Source organism: Chanos chanos, chromosome 7 (genome assembly GCF_902362185.1).
Source record: "Chanos chanos chromosome 7, fChaCha1.1, whole genome shotgun sequence".
NCBI lineage: Eukaryota > Metazoa > Chordata > Actinopteri > Gonorynchiformes > Chanidae > Chanos > Chanos chanos.
Window position 1 is genome coordinate 18,960,703 of NC_044501.1, and position 24,224 is coordinate 18,984,926.

The 24,224-nt window shown below is 40.1% G+C and overlaps 1 protein-coding gene across 1 annotated transcript; it reads left to right on the forward strand.

The window, feature by feature from the left end:
- Window positions 1-1,711: 1,711 nt before the first annotated feature.
- micall2b (mical-like 2b) lies at window positions 1,712-21,665 on the forward strand. Its single transcript, XM_030780104.1, has 17 exons — window positions 1,712-1,987; window positions 2,438-2,486; window positions 5,816-5,957; window positions 7,223-7,344; window positions 7,865-7,995; window positions 8,911-9,366; window positions 10,068-10,298; window positions 10,887-11,059; window positions 11,731-11,791; window positions 12,803-13,014; window positions 14,656-14,723; window positions 15,622-15,745; window positions 16,327-16,429; window positions 16,689-16,762; window positions 17,827-17,941; window positions 18,688-18,734; window positions 21,463-21,665. The coding sequence occupies exons 1-17, from the start codon at window positions 1,845-1,847 to the stop codon at window positions 21,555-21,557; spliced, it is 2,346 nt and encodes a 781-aa protein (XP_030635964.1). The 5' UTR covers window positions 1,712-1,844; the 3' UTR covers window positions 21,558-21,665.
- Window positions 21,666-24,224: the final 2,559 nt, after the last annotated feature.

Sequence of the window (24,224 nt, forward strand, 5' to 3'; positions counted from 1 at the left end):
AAATAAGCACCTCAAAGGTACATTATGGTAAATGACAATGATAATAAATAAGAATAATGATTATAAATAAAAACATACTGATCAGAATATTCGATCAACACATGTTTCAAAGTCCAGGGACACATTTGGCTGTTTGGCAAAACTGTGCTCTGCTGCCCAATGTGAATGCTCTTTGCACCTGTGTCACAGCAGCTGGTCTGTCTAGCTGGGTCAAGAGTTATGAATTTAGTCTTTTTTTTCTCCTTTTTTCTTAAAGGCCAAACAGTTTGATTTGTAGTACCAGTCTGTATCTGAGTTAATTTTCTGTTCATTGTAGTCCGCAGTGAATGTAATCCAAAATTACCTCACAATGTGTTGGTTCACTCCCATTCCAAACATTGCCTTAGATAACATGCAGTTCATGTAATTTGTACTTTGAGAGAGATTGTGTGTGTGTGTGTGTGTGTGTGTGTGTGAGAGAGAGAGAGAGAGAGAGAGAGTGTCCATCTTACCTCGTATGGTTTTAATAGACATGAAAAAAAAAAAACGGTTAGACACACAGTTGATGTCTGAAAAACCTGTTGTGGTATTTTCACTGCCTTGGCATTGCTATACTTAGCTGCCCTATTCATTTACATGGTGTGGACTGATTTTCACTCACCAAAATGGAACCAGTCCTTCAACATTATTACCACAACAGTTGGAACAATGACATTGTTTTGCCAAATGTCAGGAGAAAACAGAAACACATACCCTGCCTTTCAAATCAAATAAATGAGTCAAGTTGCACATGCTCATGTAATCAAATCAGTAGCCGTCTCAGCATTTACACACTTCACACTCCTTTCATGGGAGTTCAAGTTCATTTTGTCTTAATTCTGTACATTTATTGAATTTATTAGAGCATACAAACCTCAGTGTGCTGATATAAGTTAATGAAAAATAAAACAATTGTTTTGGAATGATGACAATATTAATAAACAAAATATAAAAAGGTTATTCTTCACTCGTACTGCTGAGAGCTATACATAAAATGAAACATTCTGAGTTTATGCATGAGGAGTTTGGATTTTGGTTAATTGGCCATGTACATTTTGAACAATGTATTTACACGAAAGTCGTGCCCAATAATAAACATATAGCAAAGACTGATATGTCTCAATTATTTTGACATAATTAGTTAAAGTAACAAAATGTGTACTTCTACAGAGGAGGTATATTATTGTTACAGGTTACCTAACAGGCCCACATGTGGTGACTGTGTCTGTAGTTTCAGTCACAATGTGTAAACAACAAGTGGAAAGGTAAAGGAAAGTGCCAACAGTCTTGACTGTAGGAAACTGGTCTCAATGTACTGTTGACAAAACAAAATCCCACAGCAGGGATAGGTGGTTCTCAAAGGGCATTGTAACAAAATCAAATAGTGTCAGATAATAATCATGAGGAATTTTTTTTACAAAAGACTGAAGAATAGTAGCTGTCTGACAAAACACAGTGTGACCACACACACACACACACACACACAAATCTCTCTCTCTCTCTCTCTTTCACACACACACACACACACACACCAACTCACTACACTCCCGTACAAACTCAGACACTGAAAATAGTGAACTAAGCTTGAGGTCCACCCATTTTACGTCAGCGCTCCTCAGGTGTCGATACGCCTGCATGATTTCAGTTCGCACAATAGCGAACGCTCTTCGTTCGGAGGCGGTAGAGAAAATTAGTTCATTTAGTTAACCGAACACACTCACTCTGTCAATGTTTTAAATTGCATGTTTCGCCTGTCTTCTCAGTTTATAGGCTAGTGATATATTCTCGACTCAAGACGAAAGTTAAAAACCGGCGTTTCATTCACGATGGCTGCGATAAAAGCGTTACAGCAGTGGTGTAAGATTCAATGTGAAGGCTATCGGGATGTAGCTATCACTAACATGACAACGTCGTTTCGGGATGGTTTGGCTTTCTGCGCCCTGATACATAAGCACAGACCAGATCTGATGTAAGTAACAGTACTTTCTGAGAAACGATTTCTTAAAAGCCTAAGTCCTCAGTTTCATGTTCATTGGACAACGCAGGCAACAAAGTTTGAGCTTGTTTCGCTTTTTAGTATCTAATGGACCTCGTTTTCTTTTATCATGAATCAAAGCTGCTCGTTTGTTTCAGAAATTTTATCCAAGAATCGATTATTGTAAGTGTACACAAACTTCGTTAGTTTTAATTTCAACAGGAGAAATGCATCTGTTTAATTTATTACGCCACATAGCTCATTTTTAGTTTGGGAATAGGCTAGGCATGAACTTTGGCTAGCCTCATTTCTCAGTCCTGTAAACATTACTATTTATTGCGGGGAAGTCCTTGTAGTTGTTCAGCATTGGACAGAGTGAAGTTTGTTAAATGTTGCACATGTTTTCTTAATAGATTCGCGTCTCATGTTCTCCCTCCCTTGCAGAGACTTCGACTCCCTAAGAAAAGAGAATGTTTACGACAACAACCATCTGGTAAGAATTCTGGCATTTCTGAGAGAAAAGAGGAATTGCCCAAAACTAGAAAGACTACTTTTGCAAGCACAAGGATGTAAGACTAGTCATATACCAAAGTGCAATGAATCTACGTTTAAACTTCTCCTTGGCTGACAAACAAGTGTAATCCAATGTTTGAGAAACATGCGTCAAAAGTTACAAATTTAGCACGTCACCCCACGCTGAGAGTAACCACGCAACTTCAAATTAGTATATAGCTAAGCATTCTTCCAACTAATGGATGACTGTAAGTAAAGAAAACCTTGACTTCTTGCGCAGTTCTGGAAACTTTCCTTGACCAGCATTGAAGTGTACTTTTGTCTTGAAGTTTTTTTTTTCCCCCATCAGTGCCCTTACTATTCTCTATCACTGTACTCACAGCCATGCTCTAAATCTCTCACATCTGTATTCAATTTTTGTCCAAACCTGAAACCGTCAAATGTGCAGTTGATGTGGTGTTTTCTCCTGGGCTGAATTTTCCCATACTGTCTTTGATAAACATGACACACTCAACAAATTTTCCCATGAAGAACAAAATGACAGTTTTCCATGCGCGGTTACGCAGATTGGTAGATGTGTAAATAAATGTGTGACAAGTAAAGATGGTCCTGTAGGAACATTGTCTTTCTTTTTTTCATTCTTTTTTTTTTCCTCTTGTTGGCTAATTTGCTGACTCAGCAGGCATGATGGCTCATGTTTTCCAGCTAACTGAGAGATTTAGTTCATGAAATATCCCCACCTGGTCAGGGGCCAGTTTGCCTTCGGCTCACTGTTAATAATGCTGATTGGAATGTAGGAAGGCTAGCACAGATTTCTGATCGGAAATAGAAGCAGCAGTTGGAGACTCTAGCTCAAACAGCCCACACAAAGAGAGAGAGAGAGAGAGCAGAACTTCCACTGTTATCACTGCTGTAAGTGACCAAGACAGAGTGGGCTTTTTGTATTGGCCTTTCATAGCTCTGTTTGACCTTTCATCTTGGCCAATCAAGTCTGAAGACTTACAGACTGTTTGAAGAATGTTAGGTCATTTGCAACATCCTTGTGTTTTTGCAAACTATTTAAGACTTGGAGAGAGTGAGTCACAGCAAATGGATGTGGGACCATGAACCCTTGTTCTGCACTGCTGTCCATTTCAGTGGGTATGCTTACTGAAAGGGCATAGCAAGTTATTAAGAGAGCAAGAAAAAGAGGGAGGAAGAGAAATGGCCAAGGGGAAAGAGAGACGCAGACTGGTGGAGAAAATTGTGTTTGAAAGTGTGAGAGAGGGGGGGTGTGTGGGTGTTTTGTGGTCACAAGAAAGTTTGAAATTGACAGAGAGTGACTGATACATGGAGAGTTTGGGATTTTCCTTAGAAATCTTTTCATAGTCCATTCTTTTGAAAAGGGAGGAGAGAAACTGAAAGTAACATGTGTTTGTTTTTGAGATGCCAGTCACTGATTACATGTAATGGCTTGACTTTTGAACGCAGGCCATAGCACTAAACAGAACTGTTGAAATTCAAGCCCCTGTTTTTTCTTTCCCGCACTTAAACTGGCTTAGGCTTCTGAATCTCACACACATTCTCATAGTAGTTGCTGTAACTTTAAGCTCCTGTAGCTTTAAGCTGTGTTTTTAAAGTTGTTTATTTTTGGGCCGTTGATGATTCCGTCCCTCGTGTTCTGAGAAGGGAACGTACAGAGTAGACAAACCGGTATGTCTCCTCATAATTGCCCCTTTTTGAGCTGGAAAATAACTACAAATTCGCTGAGTAACGCTGTCCTTTAAGCGTGACTCCCTCACACAAATGCTTTACAAAAACAGTGACTTATGACAGCGGCAGATAAACCTCACAAGACACTTTGTCACACCATTATGACTTGTGTCCATGCGGTGATATGACTAGAGCAGGAAGTAGGGAAAGTGATATGGCTTGTTCTTTATGGCAGGGCTGTCATATTGGCCCTTTATAGTGTCAGAGCTTAAGAATGTGTCATTGTTTAAAGCTGTTTGGCTATGACAGTTGCCGTGAGATTATCTGCCTTTGACAGTCACCACCTGGTTTTAAGGTTTAGGCAGAGGATTTTGGAGTAGTGAGGGGTTGTTTTACTTGTAGTCTTCCCCCTCTGAGCTCTGTAGATTTTCCTGTTAGCTTTTTTCAAGGGAGAGGCCTGACTTTTTTTCCTTTGTCTACCTGTCTTTCTTTCTTTCTTCCTTTCTTTCCCTCTTTCTCTCTTTCTTTCTTTGGATGAGGGGACATTCTGTGTCTCCCACAAATCCTTGAATGCAAAGGAGGGATTCAAAACTTCAGTAAATTCGATTGGGCTTTTTAGTAAGACTGGCACCAATGAGAACGCGTTATTTTTTTCCCTGCCTGTGTTTGTATAAGCCACTAATTACAACACCAGAGATTGTCTTTATTTGCATGAGATTGACACATAAATGTTCATGCTTGATGGTGGTGTTGACAATTGCATAGAAGGAATTTTTTTTTTTTTGCTGATTCAATGAAAGGTCAGATGAATATCTTGTGGACTATGAAAATGAACTAAATGGTGTGTAGATTTGAAAAGAATAGTCCCACAGTCAAAAAGTTTGAAGTCTCAAGGAGATGAGGACTTGAAGACTTCCACTTGAGCAAAACAGTAAAAGTCAGCTATTTTGTAAAACAGCTAATATACAGAGGAATAAGGACACGTTCAGGGTGATGGAAGCATGTTCTGTGGACAGGTTTATGCATACAGATGTTTGGACCAGGACTGATGGTATAAAATATTTAGTCCATTCAGTCTGCTACAGGAATGTGAATTTATAGGTGGTTTAAAAGGCTTGGTCCCCTTCAGCCTGTTACTGCAAATTCAGAATTTACATTTAGATGTGAATGCCTCAGATGAACTCGCATCACCTCCGAAAGAGCTATCAGTTTGATTCATTTTAAGTTGCACATCCTGAAGACACAGCACATCCTGAACACACAACTCTCCCACTCTGCCTTTGGCAAAACTTTTTTTTCCACTCTTATGCTGAGGCGAATCACTTAGCAATAGAACTGAAAAGACACCATGAATACAGAACGAATAGTTCTTTTTCTGTTTTTCTTTTCCACCTCTTAGTTCACTGACAAATAGAAATAGGGCAGAGTTTGACATCGTTTCACATGTGGCTTTAAGAGTGTTGACATATATTACTGCTGGAAAGAGCCAGTTAGATTGTTGTGCTCATGTGCTGTTGAGCTTTCCTGTGTAAGTAAACTGTGGTTGTAGACCTTCTGTTTAGCTTAGGACGATTCTGGTATTCCTGTATAGGTAAAGTGTGTGGTGTGTGTGTGCAGGCCTTCCGTGTTGCTGAGGAGCAGTTGGGTATTCCTGCCCTGCTGGATGCTGAAGACATGGTGGCTCTGAGAGTTCCGGATCGTCTGAGTATTCTTACCTATGTCTCCCAGTACTACAACTACTTTCATGGACGATCTCCCAGTAAGACACATGCACACGCACGCATGCGCACACACACACACACACACACACACACACACACACACACACACACACACACACACAGGTTTCTTAGAACTACCAGAACTACTTCTATGGGTGATCTCCCTATAAGAAAAACTCTCTCCCAATCTCTCGCACACGCACACAGACGCACATACACGTCTTTAACTAATGCAGCTATGTCCATGAACAGTCTCCCAGAAAGAGAAACTTTATTCTTTCTCTCTTACACACACAGAAACACATACACACATCTCAATACTACAACCTCTAGAGAGTCTCTCAGTCTCACATATAGTGAGACAATGGTACTTAACAGCACAACAACTGCATGTACACACACACACACATACTTCACGCACATTTTTACATGTTGAATCAGGGTTGGATGATTTGGCAGTATCAGGTTGCCACTGGTACAAACAGCATCACAGTACACTTTCCATAGCCTGTCATGGATGACATCATATCAGTACTGGCTAACCATGCTTGGTATTTGGGAAAAAGTGCATAAAAAAAAATATGCCTGAAAGTCAGCCATAAAGGTGTGATGGTGGTCTGCTTAATTTGATGTGGTTTTTAGTACTTATTAAACATCTATTAGTAATTAGATGCTCAAAAAGATTTCTCCATTAAAGTCAGTAGAGATTGTGGAAATTGTTTCTTGGAGTTAGTAACGGTTACCAAGAAAGGCAGTACGTAACCATCAGTCATGTCTTTGCACTGATATGTTTTCTCAACAGGACAAAATAAAACTGTTTCTTTCAGTTGTTTGAAAAATGTTTGTTATCTGAATGAAAGGTCAGATTTCATAACTCATTAACTATGTTCCTTATGCAGCTTGTTCAGTAAAATGTAAAATATCAATCATGGATTTTGGAAATATTGGTAAATTTGATGATATATTTTTGCTGTCATGCACTTCATGTAACGACAACTTCAGTGGTTACTCTCCGGTAGTATGCATGCACACGCACACGCGCGCACACACACACACACACACACACACACACACCTTTGTCTCTCAGACTTGTGTTTACTTAACAGAGTGCTTACTTCATAGGTCATTACTGCATCTTATAGCATTAGCAGTACATCAGTCAATAAGGCACACACACACACTTATATTAATCACCCTGTTCATATCAGTTATTCAAGTTTCCCGTGTGCTCCTGATCACATATGTGAAAGTCATTTTAAATTAATGTTCTGATGCGCACGTGTGTGTGTGTGTGTCTGTATAGTTGGGGGTATGGGAGGAATTAAGAGACCAGCTGAGAACTCCACCGAGGAGCCATCAGGAAAGAAGAATCAGGCCGTCACAGCTAAAGTTTTCCCCTCACCTACACCACCAACAGAAAATAAGGTATATAAACTCAAACACACACGCACGCACAACCGACAGAGATACATACACCCCCCAAGTACATTCTGAGCTTTGTCATTCTCTTACACATTGCTTCATAAAAGAGGGCATGTATGTATACACACACACACCACCTGGCTGCTTTGTTTATACAGGGAGTACTAAAACCATTATCATAGTGCAGAATACTCTGGGTGGAGTTACTGTTACCTGAGAACCTGGGCTATTTAACACTACCTGTGGGGATTTTCTGACACACCCACACATGAATTGAAGCCCTAAAATCACGAGTTGTTCCGCATGTTTTTTTTGTTTTGTTTTTTTGAACGAATCTTGTGAACAGGAGGAAAAATCAAGCATTTTTTTTCCAAATTGTCATATTAGTGTGTGGACTGACATTAAAGTATCAATACACATTAAAGTATATGGTTGGAATGCAGTATAAATTATTTTAAGGAGAGGTTTTTGTAGGCCTTGTTGAATGTATTGATTTTTTTAAAATGTGGTTTTGTGTTTATAGAGAGAGGCTTTGGCTGAACGTTCAAATAAACAAGGAACGCTGAGCAGCAGTTGCAATGCCTGTCACAAACATGTCCACCTGGTACAGCGCCACCTAGTGGACGGGAAGCTGTACCACAGGAACTGCTTCAAGTAAGAGATCACTCTTAAGTGTTTACTTTGCAGATGAACAATAAAAGCAGAAAATATCCAGTTAGTAAGATCTGGTGACTTAAGAGTCAAGAGCTCAGTTTATTATTAAATAGAATTAAAAAACAAACCCTATGAGAACTGTCTGAAGACCTGGCAAAAAACTAAAAGGCTGCAAATTAAAATGATTTCATTACGGTCTTATTCATTCTTATTGTCATAACACACACACACACACACATACACACACACGTTTCTTATGACATTATGCTGTTCTGTTGTGTCTCTGGAAAGATCTGGGTAAACTCTGGTGCCGTGGTAGCAGCATATGTTTCTCAATGTTTTCTGCAGTATTGTTTTTAACTGCTGCTGAAAGTTCTGAGTGGTAGGAGAACTGAATCAAAAAGCTTTGAACATGTTCAACAAAAATCCGTCAAAATATTTTTGAAGTATCACAGATGTCTTATGGGGCAGCACAGTCAAAGTCTTCTGAGGTCAACTGATAGATCCATGAATTCGCAAAGAATTCATGTATTCACCCATAATAAACCTGCTCTGGAACTTCTAAAGGCCCATCTACAACTGCTTTGTGTGCACAAGCCCCTCCCATCAATGTGATTCATTGGTTAGTTTAGCTGTCCATTGTAAAGATTCCAGGCTGATCACCTTGCTCAGCCAGTGAATAAGGTAGGGAGCAGGTAAGCTCCCTGCTTTTTTATTCTGTGGGTATGTTTGTGTTGAGATGTATGTTGTTGTGTCATCTTGTTGACATTACTGTTATCTGTTTATTGCATCAGTTTGTCTGATTTTGTACGGTAATCCCGAGCCCACTGAGACAACTTCATAACAACTGCGGTTTTTATTGCATATTTAAAAGTGTCCTTAACATTTTTTTTTATTGTTGTTCCTATTTGACAGATGCAGTCAGTGCTCCAGTGTTCTCCTCTCTGGGACGTACGAATGTGGCAAAGAACCAGGGACGTTTATCTGCAAAAGCCACCAAAACGCCCCAAGCTCCTCCACCAATCAGAGCACAGTCAAATCTCCAGGAAGCCATACCTCACATATTTCTGTATCTCCAAAGAGCACACGCGCGTTTCCAAGCAGCAAGGCCACTGTGTCCTCTCCGACTAGCCAGAACTCACTCGCTCCTGCTGGTAGTGCAGGAAAGACTGGACCCGCTTCATCCAAACTGGGTCCCAGTTGGCTGACCACTAAAACTGAACACACCCCCACCCCTGCCCCTCGCTTTCAACCGACTGCCTCCCCGCGCTCGGAGACGGTCACTGTCACGGTTACGGTCCCCTCCAAACGTGACGAGACCCCAAAACCTCCCAGTATTTCAACACAGAGGAACCAAGACGCCAGAAAAAGGTGAGAGAAAGATCCAAAAATACGAATGCGTCTTTCCCCAAGCCATCGGTGTCAGAGGAGTTTCGTTTTAATTCTATTTTATGATTTACCTTCCTCTCTAGAACTTTCCTTGGTTTCAGTCAAGGCTCCTTGTTGTCTCTGCAGAATGGCATGGCAAAGATGGTCTCACATTATTAGCAATTTGGCATTACATACAACAAGACAATGAAAAGAAGAATGTCCTGCAGAGCTAGGATTAAATGGAAGTCCTCTGTTTAGTATGGGTTAAAAAATGGTCGTACATAATATTAATAATAATGCTCATAACAATAAGAATAAAAATAGTAAAAAGAATGGTAGTGCCTGTAGTGGAAGAGATGACATTGTATTGAGTTGCTGTCAGAAATATGTTCAGAACCATGTCTTTCTGTACAGATGTATTGATTGTGTGTGTATATGTATATATGAATGTATGTATATATATATGTGTGTGTGTGTGTGTGTGTGTGTGTGTGTGTGTGTGTGTGTGTATGTATAGCTATAGATAGATAGATAGATAATCACAAGATGTAGTAAACATAAGAAAACCAATAGAAGAATCAACATGTAATTGTTACTAGTGCTACATTTTAATTACTGTGTGGCCAGAAATGCTTTTGCTGTAATGTGATGAAATTTGTGTAGCAGTAACAGCATTTTTCTTCCACCTCCCCCCTCCACAGGTTCTTTGACAGTGAGGATAGCGTTAGTATTGGTTCTGATCCCAAGGCGACAGGAGCGGGTGGAGGGGCGGGTGGAGGAAGGGTATTCCTGAAGGTGGATAACATGTCCAGTGACAAGGAGAAAGAGAAGGAGAATGCCAAGTCTGTCATAGGCAAGATGGTGACTGAGGAAACCAACAAAAGCAGTGGTGCACTGTGGCGTCCTGTGGGCCAAAAGACAAACAACTCCAGGTCTGTCTCTCTCTCTCTCTCTGTCTCTCTCTCTCTCTCTCTCTCTGTCTCTCTCTCTCTCTCTGTCTCTCTCTCTCTCTCTGTCTCTCTCTCTCTCTCTCTCTCTCTCTTTTTATTTCTGTGTATCTCTCTCTCTCTCTCTATTTCTGTGTATCTCTCTCTCTCTCTCTCTATTTCTGTGTATCTCTCTCTCTCTCTCTCTCTATTTCTGTGTATCTCTCTTTGTCTCTCTCTCTTTATTTCTGTGTATCTCTCTTTGTCTCTCTCTCTTTATTTCTGTGTATCTCTCTTTCTCTCTCTCTTTTTCGCTGGCATTTCCTGGCCAAGTCTCCAGTCAAGCTGACTTTCATGTCTGTATTTGCATTTTAAAGCTAATGAAGTAATGTTTTCATTTGTATAGTAGATATTATTGTTATTCGGTGTGTGACTGTAATTGTGTATTTGTATGTGTGAGAGGGAAAGAAAGAGAAAAGGACTGAGTGAGACTGAGAAGTGGAGAAAAAATAGCTAAATATTGCCCCCCAGTGGCATTTGAGAGTTACTGCATGTGTTATCATAAACATACTTTTTTTTCTCTTTTGGCCATAGCAACGTTTCACCTGTGGACAATAAGGTTAATACTGGTAGAGTGCGTCTGAAAGCCCCTGATATAGACCTGGATGTCAGCAGTCCGCCTTCTGCCAACAAGGCCCCGGCCTGGGTCAGAACCAAAGACAAAGAGACATCCAGACCCGCAAGTGCACTTCTGACTAACAATAAAGGTATTAATGCATGCTCACATACAAACCCCATGTACATTCCACACGCATGATGTCTATAAACTTGTAAAAAAAACCTATGCATTTAACAGTGTTTTTATAATTATCACTGTCTGTTTATGCTGCTGAAGTTAATTACACAGCTGGGAACTACTGAAAAACATGGCATTAGGCATGAAAAAAATGACATGAGTGAAATAGTGTAATCTGAGTTTGAGGTTTTTATATGAAGTCTCATCAAATGAAAGTAAAAGTACAGTGTGATTGTGGTTGCTCGATTTTGACCATTTTTACGACGTCAGATAAAACACGTCTGCTTCAAACAATGTGTAACAGTGAGCTGAAGATGTGAACAGATTGAAACTTTCAGGGGTTGTTTGTGTTTATTCAGGGGTCAATGTATACCATGTGGTTCACACATGTGCGCTGTGGTTCAACTTACATAAGCCCAGTCTCGTTATTTAATAGCCACACTTCATACACACACACACACACACAAATGCTTCATATATAAGTGTTGAGCCAGCAATTACAGTGTATAGCTGGAGATATGTATGTTCTGGGTTAGTTTGGACTCCTGATCTAGAGAGGAGAAGATGAGTTAAATAAAATAAAAGCTGGGAGATCATGAGTCAAACTGGTGTAACCCTCTCTCTGTACTTTGTCCATGTCAGAGAATGAAACGGCACCGTCTGACTGGAGATCGATGCTGAAACCCATCCGTAAAGACGACACGTGAGTTGTGCTCTGTTCAGCATTTCTTATCTGTATCTGTTAAACTCATCGCTCACAGGACAAGACCTGTATATGAATAAAACCTGTTTGCAAGCGGGATCAGGAGGGAATATTAAAGAATAAATCAGATAATGTTCCCGTGGGACAGAGTTGATTTGTAACATTTGCTGTATTTTAAATTTTCATTAGACATGCTTGGTCCTAAGGATGTGGTTTTTGCTGGGTGGGGGTGGCTGGGTTGGGGGGGGGGGGGTGTGTAAGGGGTGTGTGTGTGTGGCTGTCTGTGTGCTTTCTGGGTCTTTGTGAAAATCTACTGGGTAAATCTTCCCTGGTTCAGAGCTATCTGTGCAGGCCTCCCACAGAGCGAGACTGTAAGGCTGAATAACTCCAATGGCTTTGCATTAACCCATGAATTATGTTTGAAAATCCGCAGTTTTCTTTCTGGTTTTTTTTTTTTCACTCTCTGGTTGTTAACTCTTTGGGGAAAGATTCTCTTTTGTATCCATCTGAATTCAACGATGAAAATAACCACTTAAAAAATCATTCCTCTTTTCATTCAGCTTTTATTTCATTCTGTCCAATCTTCATGGCTTTCGTTGATTTGAATGTATTTGCTCCTCAGACGATCCGTTCCTACTCCTCCTAAACGCTCTGTAATGATTGGTTGTCTTGGGGTCAGTCCACTCCTACGCTGCTGCCCCAAACCCACGGTGTGTCGCATCTGAATCTGTTCTGCGTACTTCTGACTCCCCTCCTCTGTGAGATTTAGACCTCTGCACCCCCCCCCCCCTCCCCAAATCTTTCACCCAATCAAAGGTGAGAGGAGAGACCCTCAGCATTTTGGAACTCTACAATAGCCAGAGGACCTCACCTCTCTTTCTTTCTTTCTTTCTTTCTTTCTTTCTTTCTTTCTTTCTTTCTTTCTTTCTTTCTTTCTTTCTTTCTTTCTTTCTTTCTTTCTTTCTTTCTTTCTTTCTTTCTTTCTTTCTTCCTTTCCTTCTTTCTCTCCAGAACTGCCGGTTCCAAAGGCTCCTCGTTGGGTAAATCGGAAACCAAGAAACCAGAGAACTCCTCCCCAAGACCCTGGGCACCAAGCTCCGGACCCTCCCCTGCCTCTCTGGCTACTCCATCTCCTGCGCCGTCAGCAGGCGGTGCAGCGTCTGGGCCTGACCGCCTCAAAGCTCCTTCTCCCAGCCCAGAGAAGAAAGCACCTGAGCCCTGGGGTGAGGATCCTGGGGGAGGGGATGATGGGTAGAGGTTTACAGCAAAGAGTACGGCTGGAGGTAGACAGAAGAGGCAAGGAGACTATGACTATTGTAAAGACAGATTTGTCTGAGATGCTGTATAGAATCCTTTGAAAAGCGCAAAAATGCTTTTCCAACCTCTTACAGATGTGTTCTCAAATCACAGTCCTGTTCAATAGATAGTAACACAAGCCATTACTTTGTGCTGAGGCTGCAATGGAGAAAAACACACACAGAATATCAGTAAAACAAACAAACAAACAAGAAAACAGAACTACAGTGTGACTCTATTGATCAAACTGAAAATCAAAGCTTCTAATCTTGGCCAGAGTGCACTTTCACCAGAGCACTTCACGTTTAAATTAGTGTTTACGAGCAAAACGTTTAGCCCACGAGGGCACACAGAGTAGAACTTGTGATGGATTAGAGGCTACTCTGTTCTGAGCGGTTACCTCAGAGACAATTAAAATAAAATTATGGTCCATTATTTCTGTTTTCTTTTTCCTTTTAATTAGGGTACAAGACACCTGCAACCTAATAAATCTTTGTTAAATAGAGTTATCTGTAATCATGGCTAAATTTGTCAAGTTCATCTAATTTGCAGTTAATTGCAAAAGTTTGTGCTGTTAACATATTATTTTTTAATCATTTGGTACTGGTATGAAGCACAGAGGTTTTTTTTTTTTATTGACCAGGTTAAGGAGGATGTGATGAACAGAGCGAGGGTCTGAGTGAGGAGGAAGAATTGAGAAAAGCAAGAGGCAAAGGAGAGAGAGAAGGCAAAAACAAGGATACAATGAAAAAGAGAATGAGATGCGATTTGAAGGGAGAGACTTGGTGAAGGAGGGAGAGAGAGAAATAAGACTGGCTCTAGAACTACACAAATTATACTGTATTAAATTGTAGTTAATTCATTACAATTTAATTAAATTGTATATAAAGTAATTAAATTGTATAAGACCACAATACAAATTTGAGATTAATTGCATTAGCGTAGCATGTAAGAGTGATTTGAGATGAATTATCATAACTGGTAGAAGGTTTGAGATGAAGTGAATGGTCATAGCCGTAAAAAATCTTGATCAAAAGAATTATAGGAGATTCGCTAATGATTGAGGATCGCAGTCGTTTTGCAAGCGTTGTGTGAGAGCGAGGCCTCGTTAAAAATGAGTCAAGAGCAGTCTGTTTCATTCTGCAAAAGTCAAATCACCTCCGAATTTTCCCTGGCTTCAGTCCAAGCCACCGTTTCTCGTCTTCTTCAGTATGTGCAGAGTTAGACTCGCCTTACGCAGCGTGTGTCAGACAGACTCAGTATGTTTATAAGCACTGTGATGCCCGTGATGTTTCAGAGAAAAGTCGGCAGTGAGAACGTGCGCTCTCAAACACTTCATCACTCTGGGCCAATCAGACGCTTCAGAACTTAGACAAGTGATGTCACAAAGGTGACGCTTTGTTTGTGTTCACACCAAATGTGTTCTAACGCTCTCTCTCTCTTCTCTCTTTTTATCTCTCTCCCTCTTCTCTCTTTTTATCTCTCTCCCATTGTGCCTGTCTCCCCCCCCCCCCCCCCTCTCTCTCTCTCTCTCTCTCTCTCTCTCTCTCTCTCTCTCTCTCTCTCAGGCACAAAGAATGGCAGCGTCTCATCAACTGCTAACTCCGCTGGGACACAAACTCCCAAATTGCACAAGGTGTGTGTAGGAAGGGTAATTGCTTGTTTTAACACTGTGTACACTAGTGTGTGCATGTGCTTGTGAGACAGAGAACATGAAACTCAGTAGACTAGAGTATGTTTAGAGTGTTGACTGGCAGAAAAAAGAAGGTTTGGAGCACAGTTGTTCAAAGCTCACTAAAAAAAAGAGAGAGAAAGCCAGGCCTGAAGAATGAATTTTAGTAGTCAGTTTGTGGATTCATGTTTTATATATGAAATCACCTGCATTTGTAATTGGCTTTTTATAAGAAAAGTTTGACTCTCAAACACTGGGGTTTTTCTATCAAAAAAGTGTGAACGATTAAAAATTCAGATGCTTATGTGTCTATATTGACAGCTTTCTCACTTACTGAGTTTAGATGACATGAACTGGGTTAATTGACTTTTGGTCATCTTCCCTGTCAACTGGAGAACTTCTAACTACAGCTAAAGCTCCTGTTTTGACCTGCATCATAGTCCATGCAACAACATGAATATAAAATAATATATTTTAATATGTAAGAATATAATAATGATGGTTTATCTGGATTGGGATCCTTCATACTGTACCATCATAGTGGATAAATGGTAATTCATATGTCTATGTAATAGTTATGGATATTTTAATATTTCAATTTAGGGTGTGTTTTAGTTTAGTGCAGATAGATATATACATAATGTGTTCAGTTTGTTTGTATGTGTAATAGAAATCAGATTTTGTCCTTTATCTGATTGTGAGACATTAACTGTTCTGTTTGTAGGTTATTGAATAATCTTGTTTGTGAGTGTGGGCTGTGTAGCAGACTACATATTTGATCTGGGCATGTTGTGAAGACAAACACTGAAGCCAGTTTAAGAGGTGTGTGTGTGTGTGTGTGTGTGTGTGTGTGTGTTTTTAGGGAAAGCCAGACTACATTCCCAAAGAGGAGATCTTCAGGGAGCTGAAAGAGATTGAGACAAATCTGAATGAGTTGGAAAAGAAAGGAATTGAGATGGAGAAACAGCTGAGACGCTGTGAAGAGGGTAAGGACACACACACACACACACGCGCGCACACACACGCACACGCAGAAACACACACAGTCTACTCAAAACAAAGCAAAAATCAGAAAGGACTAGAATGTCAGAACAAACATGAAATGACAACAATTTATAAGTCGTTTTTTGCAAGGCAAGTAAAAATGTCTTGTCCTCTCTGTGTGAGTGTATATGAGATTTAGAGATTTGGTATATTTTGATACCTTGTTTTTGTGGTGGTTCTTTGTCTTTAGGCCCTGTGAGATGACTATACTTACTGTTTCTCGTTGCACTGCTCTGTAATCAGAGTGAAATGCAGCATTTGGCCATTCTAACAGAGACTACAGCTGCTCAAAGTGCACCCGTCTCTGACAACACTCTGGTCAGAAGGCTAATTTACCAACAGATATTTGTTCACTCTACACTTTCCAGAGGTTTATAAAGACCACAGAGAGAATTTTACTCCCCCCCCCCCTCCTACTTTTGTTTAGTGGGAGGTGAAATGACATGGATCCAGATGGCTATGATTCATGTTAAGCACATGGATAATGTTGGGCGATATTTTTTGTTGTTGCTTTTTCTTTCAGAGGGAGAAGAGGACACGTTAATGAATGATTTAATGGTAGACTGGTTCAACCTGATCAGAAACAAACAACTTTACATGAGAAGAGAATCAGAGCTCGTCTACATGTAAGTGTGGAAGCATATCAGTGTGTCCTGAGAGTGTATGGAAAGGTTTTTGTTTTTGTTTCTGTTTTAAAGACTACTGAATCTCTCTTACTGACATTTTCATGGTATGTGCACGCGTGTGTTTGGGCCTTTTGTATGGGTGTATGTTTGTGTTTATAATTATGGGCTTATGTGTTTTATATGTTTATGTATTTATGCATTTATATGTTTGTGTTTACATGTTAATGTGTTTATGTATTTGTTTGTTTGCTTACCCCAGTGCCAGGACTCAGGATTTGGAGGAGGAGCAGCCCAGTGTGGAGGCGGAGCTTAGAAAACTGATGGATAAACCTGGTGAGTGAAAGAGACAGGAGAGTCTCACACACACACTAACATACATGTGTCCACTCAACGTCAGCTTTCTGAGAACACACCCATGAGTGTGGGTCCCACACACACCGACCACTCTCTGAGGTACACCTACACTGTAGCCATGCTATATAAGTGTACTATTGCAGATTGAAGCCCATCTGTTGGCATGCACAGTTTGTCTCCCATCCTCTACCCCATTCATCAGTGGTCACTTTCTCACCACAGGATCACTGATGATCATATATTATTTGGGTGGTGGACCATTCTCAACACAGCAGTGACACTGAGATGTAAAAACCACTGTGACGCTGCTGTGTCTGATCCAGTCTTACCAGTGTGACATTCACTACCATCACATCAGTGTCCCTGCTGGGTTCAGTCTTACCAGTGTGACACTCATTACCATCACACCATCACATCAGTGTCCCTGCTGGGTTCAGTCTTACCAGTGTGACACCCACTACCATTACACGACCACATCAGTGTCCCTGCTGGGTTCAGTCTTACCAGTGTGACACCCACTACCATTACACGACCACATCAGTGTCCCTGCTGGGTTCAGTCTTACCAGTGTGACACCCACTACCATTACACGACCACATCAGTGTCCCTGCTGGGTTCAGTCTTACCAGTGTGACAGCCACTACCATTACACGACCACTTCACTGCTGGGTTCAGTCTTACCAGTGTGACAGTCACTACCATCACACGACCACGTCAGTGTCACTGCTGGGTTCAGAATGCACTGCCACACAGACGATGCCTTCAGTGTGACTGTGGAACAGCCGTGTTGGCCTGGGTCCTGGCAGGATGAGCTGCACTGAGAGAGAACAAAACTCACTACAGTCTCTTAATTACAGCAGGATCTTGCCTGTGGAAACAGTGGTGTTCAATTTGTCAGGGCATTGGCTGAGTTTTGGCAACAACAAAAAAAAAAAAACCTGGAATATTCAACAGTGATATTTATGGCAGTGGTGTTTTGATTGTCTCTCTGTCGACAATGGTTGGACGAGTCGTTTGAACGATTGCTTTGTTGTTTCCCGTAGAACATCTGAAGACCGCTTCAGACCGTAAAAGAGAGGAAGAGCTGATGGCGAAGCTGATGGAGATCGTTAACGACCGAAATGCCATCATAGACGGGCTGGACGAAGACAGGCTCCGGTAGGCATTACACACCATCCCGTCCCAGACGGGATCCAACAAATGAAACGGGAATGAAACAGAGATTCGGTCACATTTCTCTGTTCAGTCATTAGTGTGATCAACAGGAACAAAGCAGAGATTTTTTCAGAGCAGTCCTAATTTGCCTTATTTTGGCCGTTGACCCGAAAAGACCTTTCTGTTAATCATATCATCACTAACACCTGCTCCCCCCCCTCCCTCCCACACACACACACACACACACACTCTGCACACCCCATGCATTCATCGTATATTTTCTATTCACTTACTTTTATGATTATTTTGAATGTTAATTTTTCTTTTTCCATCAGCTACTCCACTGTAGTTTTCATTGTCTCTCTGTTGACATATAACATTCATATACTGTAATCAAGCTCACTGCTTAAATAGCAATGGATGGCGAGACACGGTGTTCATAAGTATGTTGGCTCGACCTTTGCTGTATGGCTGCATATTGGGTGTATATTTATATCTGTTCTGTATTGCTTTATTTAAACATGAGTACGCCACAATGACATTTCCTGATTTAGCAATCTCAGATTTAATCATGTTCCTCGTTATCTTAATGAGACAGGACGGCGGTTCCGTGAGAGTCACTTTGGCCGATAAGAAAGTGAAGCTGCATTAGATTTTCAGGGAAACTTTTTTTTTTTTCACTACACTAAAAAATGGAAGGCTTCTAATGTTAGTCTTTTATTTAGATTTGTTTGTTTGTTTATTTTTAGGGAGGAGGAGGAGGATGAACAACTGAATAAGATGATGCAGAGTCTGGGTAAGTGAAGAATAAAAAAATACAACACCCCCCCCCCAAAATAAACCAACAAAACCAAATGGGGGAAAAAAAGTCAAAACCCTCAGGTACTCCAGTAAAGCTTCTGGGTATGTCTTTTAAGGCACTTCTGTTAACCACGGTGTGAAGCTGAAATACGTTCACGTCTCTGGTGTAGTTTTCACTCCTCCACGGCTTTGCAGTCCCCCGTTGAAGACAGGAAGATTTGACTGGTTTACGGAGTAGAGCCCCTGCGCTCGCCTCTGATCATTTGAACTTGTGATGTTTTCTGTGACATTCTCTTGACTTTTAGGATTTACAGGAAATTTTGTCCATAACGTCTGACTGAGGGGGGAAAATTAACACTCTCTCTCCCATTTTCCCTTTCTCCTACTCTCTCTCTCTCTCCCCTATCTCTTTCTCTCCCCTCTCTTTCTCTCTCTCTCTCTCTCTCTCTCTCCCCTCTCTTTCTCTCACTCCCCCCCCCCCCCCCCCCCCGCTCGCTTTCTGTCCCTCCCCTTTTTCCTCTCTCTCCCGGTCCCATTCTCTCCTCTGTATTTCTAAATATTTTGTAGAAGAGGACTTTGTCACAGACTTATTAATCTGTCATACTAGGCATCAGTCAAGAGTATATATATCAAACCTATACCCCAACATTATATACCCTAACAATGTTTGACTGAATGCCACAGAATACTCTGTTTAATCCACTGGTGTTTTACATGCCCGGACAGTCGTTTTGACAACATGACAGTGTTCCGTGTAACTGCTGCATATCTGTTCAGGAGCCTCTCTTTTTGAGAGGTTTGCATTCCTGGTCATTTATATACAAAACTGCTTCTGAAGTTTACTGTGAACTCCAAATGGCAGAGCTCACATAGACTTGTGTTTTTTTTCTTTAATTTTCTGACACTTTTTTCTGTCCTGAAGTTCAAGCGAAAGTTTCTTTTGGGAAGCGTTAACCCGTTAATCCTTTAGTCTTTCTACCTCCCACTCATCATAATCATAAACTTCACTCTAATTGGACTGCGTGTGCGTACATGTGCGCGGTCGTCCTATTTTAAAAAAGGCCAAAATAAGAGCAACAGGAAAAGTTATGCATTCAATTTAATTTAATGACCACTAATGGAAACTATCAGGACACATCCGTGGCTAATGATTCGCTTGCTTTTTTTTTTTTTTCCTCTGCGCTAAAATGCATATTAACGAAGTGTATAATTTACAAACCCAATTAAGCAAACCCAGAAACGTGGCCAAATGTCAAGGCCATTTGCAATTCATGATTTTTAAAAACACTGTGCAAATCTGTGAAAAGTTACTACTGAAATCCCAAGTGAGAAATAACGTTTTGATCCTAAAAGAACTCCATTTAATGCCCTGGATCTTTTGTAAATGACCTTATCAGGCTCCGAGTTCGGCAAAACTTTATTCACTTCTCAATTAAGAGCTTCTCTCTCTCTCTCTCTCTTCCTTTCTCCCAACATGTTTTTTCCTCTTTTCTTTTTCATCTTTTTTTTTTTTTTAATTAAATGTAAAAGTTTTTGCACATCATGAGAGTTAGAAAATTGTTTTGTCTAAAAGGCATTTAGTTGTCTATTCATCAGTCCCACTTAAAATCTTTCATTTAGCTTTTGCCTCTCAAACAAGCTGAGAAGTTTCTCCTTTGGTGGGTTGAGAGGTGCGTCTTTTATAAAGGCGTGTCCCGTGAGTGTTTGAATCAGGACACTGGGGCAGGGAGACCAGGCCAAGGCTGGTTGTTTGGCAGTGATTAAGAGGAGGAAAGGTGCAGTCTTGGCAAATAGGAGTTATGTGTACTGTAAAGTGCACTGACTGAAATGTACTTGACTGTGCTGTAAGTAGGCATGTGGTCTGAGTGTGCTATGAAATGTACTGAAAAGTGTTGAGAAGGGCGTGAGTGAGACCAAGGAAATCTCCTTATCGGTCTATCAGTATGTCACGTACGAAGTTCTGATCAGACTATTTTAGGGGAAGTCAGTAGTGAAATAAAAAGCTGAATGACTATCCGTTATCTGTGGTAACTGATTTGTCTAGGCTTGTTTCTACCCAGTTATATGACTTGTATTGATATTGAATAATTTGGAATTCCTAACAGACACGAGGAGTCTCTGTCAGTCAGACAACGGCTATACTCTAGATAATTCAGTACATTTTGAAAATTTTTGCAGTCGTTTGCAATTCATTTTAAACAGTGAATGACTGAGTAGTGGGTTCTTAGTCAAGCTGCTCAGCTAATAGAGTGCCTTTAATGTAATTCTCCTGGAAATGATGTTCTTTCTCTGTTTAAAGGAGAACTTATTATATGCCTTTTTGCTTTATCTCTACAGAGTGAATGTGACTGTGCTTTTGACATTGTAAAATCCAAACTTGTAGCATTGCATTTAATGTGTTAATTTAACCTGTAATGAGGAATCCGGTTTAAAAGACATATTTAAATATTAAAAGAAACGAAACTCACAGTGAATAGGAGAGACTAATTATTGTTGTTAAACAGAAATATAAACATAAACATTGCATTGTTAGTTTTATGTTCTCTAGAGGTAATGTATAATGCAATTTTTTTTTTCCCTGTCTTTCTCCATTTCCCCCCCCCCCCCCACTAAGCTTTTTTCAGTCATTACACTTAACTGACTCAAATGACAGATGATGTTATATGAAGTAATAAAAGCAAATAGAAACTCTGAAATCATGCACTCTCTCTGTCTCTCCACAGATATTAAGAAAGACAAAAACAAGAAAAAATCGCCCATATCCAAATGGTTTGGTCGGAAGAGTAAGAAGGAGAGTGGGGAGAAGGAGGCAAACTGATTCTCACAGGGATTTTCTATGTACCTCAAATTACTGAATAGTGTTTGTGGTGTACAATTATGTCTGTAATGTAAGATGCTTCTCAGCTCCTTGTCAAGTGTTTGTTTGTTTGTTTTTGTTTTTTACCCAGCGTTATGCAAATGTGCTGCTATACTGTGTGTTTGTTTCTTTGTTTGCTTTGTTTTCGTTTTTTTCTTAATTGAACATATGGATGACTAGTTAGAGTAATGTGTATGTGTGACACACACACAGACACACACACCTATTCTCTCCGTTACAGATACTGAAAATGAAACACTATGCAAGCCACTTTCAGTTGTACAGTTCACAGACCACATATACTCACAGTTACTCCCACAAACGACCGTGGTTATTTTGGTCTTAACTATGTGTGTCTATATGTTAAGAAAACAAAAGACCATATTTTATTGGGCTCACTGCCTGAGACCTTTTAAGCATGCACTCTGGGGATTTTAATCAGAACTAAAATGCTTACATTTATATGAAATGATATACACGTGTGTTTACGCCTAGTCGAAATGGCCAGTGGTTTTTTATGTGTCTAGTTAACCGGCTAGTTAACTGGACCCGAAACCAGTTGTCCAGTTAAGAGGCTGGTTGTTCATGCTTACTTTACACGCACTTTTCTCCTTTTAACTGTTTAGATTCTGATTGCTAATCAGGTATTAGATGTCATATTGAGTAAAGAGGAGTGTCATTTAATATTGATTCATATTGAATCAGAAATGGACGGACAGAGAAATGTCCGGCTTTTCGTAACACTATTTTTCTCATGTGCACTGCAATTCTAAAACTGTTAATATGGCTTGAAACATGCATTTTTAAATGCATTTTGTTGCATTTTAGACATTTTTAAAACTCCTCATTCTTTATCTGCATAAATCAAAGCTTTTATAACTGCTTCAATTTGCTGCTGGGGTTGTTTGCTTTGAAATGATGGAGGAAAATGGCACTTATATTTAGTCACCAGCAGAGGGCAGTCTGGGGCAGAATGTGCAACTGTGCAGTGTTAACGAGAGGAAAAGTTTGATCTGTCTAAGTTTTACTGTTTTTACAAAGGGAGTGCTCACCCTGGCAAAAACACTAGATATATTGCTGTACTTCTACCATACAACTGAAATAGATATAGATTTGTAAAATGTAGTTGTACTGTAGAAATACAGCAATTTATTTAGTAAACACAGAGCATTTTCCAAAAGTTTATGGGTTTTTGTTTTGTTTGTTTTTGTTCATTTATATTTTTAAGGGAATTATTACAGTGACTTGTTGAGGACTCGATGATCATGTAAGTAACATTTCACAATGTACTTCTCTATATTCTAAAACTTGCACTGCTTTGCATTAAGATGTTGATGTATCTGTGTCATATTTGCATATGGTCAAAAATCATTAGATCCCTTTATTTCATTATTTCTTTTCCGTTTTTAATCCACTGAATCATATGGAGGTGACCAATAAACTTGAAATTCTTATGGGACTAGCTTCACTTTGTTCTACACACAAAGAGTTCACATATTTTCACAGCTTTTTTTGAAGCGAGAGGTTGAAGAACTACTAAGTGTCTTTAGATTACAGAGATAAGCAGGAGAGGTAGAGGGAACTCGTTCATTGTGACGTCACCACGTTACACTTCAGTGTTTACACAGCCACTCCTCTCTGCTTTTCCATTACACTGAAGTGACTTCTCTGAGGTTTAAAGGAATGCAAGGTGTCCATGTCTTGTTTGAACTTAACTGAAATGAATTGAACTGAACTGAATTCAGTTGAATCGAACTGAACTGCATTAAGTTTCAACAGTGAGTGCAGAGTACATGTGACATGAACCTTTAAGTGAGAACAGGGAGAATGAGCTCCCTTGAGCTATGCGTTCACAGCTGTACCATTAACTCCCAATTATTCTCTGTGAGCCTCTAATGAGAATCTCGTATGTTCACACCCTCACATTACACTGCCTTATAGCTTTTATTGACACTAAAGATCGTTAAAAAGAAGAACTCTTTTTAACCCAACTGACAGCAGTGATCTCACATACACACACACACACACACACACACACACACACACATATATATATATATATATATATTTATATTTTTTTTTTTCCCAAGGGTCACATAAGGATGCTCTCTCAAAGCTCTAATGGATATGGATTCAGTGTAAAAGAAATTACACTCATTTATAAATTCCATGCAAGCAAAACAACAACCAAAAAGAATTATTACTGTAAATGAAACATTTATGTTTATGAGGGGATATTTTGTGATTTTTTCCCCCTCATTTGAGAACAGATGAGTCATTCAACCAGAATGGGGTAGGGGGGGGGGGGGGGGGGCACACAAGAAAACTTTTGCCAAATGGCCCAGAGATGCATGAGTAAAACTTACCAAATCTTGTAATGCCTTTTGGTTAACACATTCCAAAGCGCATAGACACTTCTTTTCCTCTAACCATCTCTTTCTTATGCCACAGAGTCAGTCAGCAGTAAGGAACAAGATGTCGACGTTTGATGTATTGTACTATGTGATGAAAGTGGTTTGGCATGAGCAACTCAGAAGGTGAAAACCCTTCTCTTATACATCTCTCGGAGTTTTCATAGAAGCTCTTTTCTGAAAACCAAGAAAACCTTTTGATGGCTTAGTAAATACC

What these genes read in the sequence shown, in the direction of transcription:
- micall2b (XM_030780104.1), top strand. Translation starts at nt 1,845, where the DNA reads ATGGCTGCGATAAAAGCGTTACAGCAGTGGTGTAAGATTCAATGTGAA. An exon ending in TACCACAGGAACTGCTTCAA is followed by an intron (nt 7,996 to 8,910) that starts GTAAGAGATCAC and finishes CCTATTTGACAG; the next exon opens with ATGCAGTCAGTGCTCCAGTG. An exon ending in CTGGACGAAGACAGGCTCCG is followed by an intron (nt 17,942 to 18,687) that starts GTAGGCATTACA and finishes GTTTATTTTTAG; the next exon opens with GGAGGAGGAGGAGGATGAAC.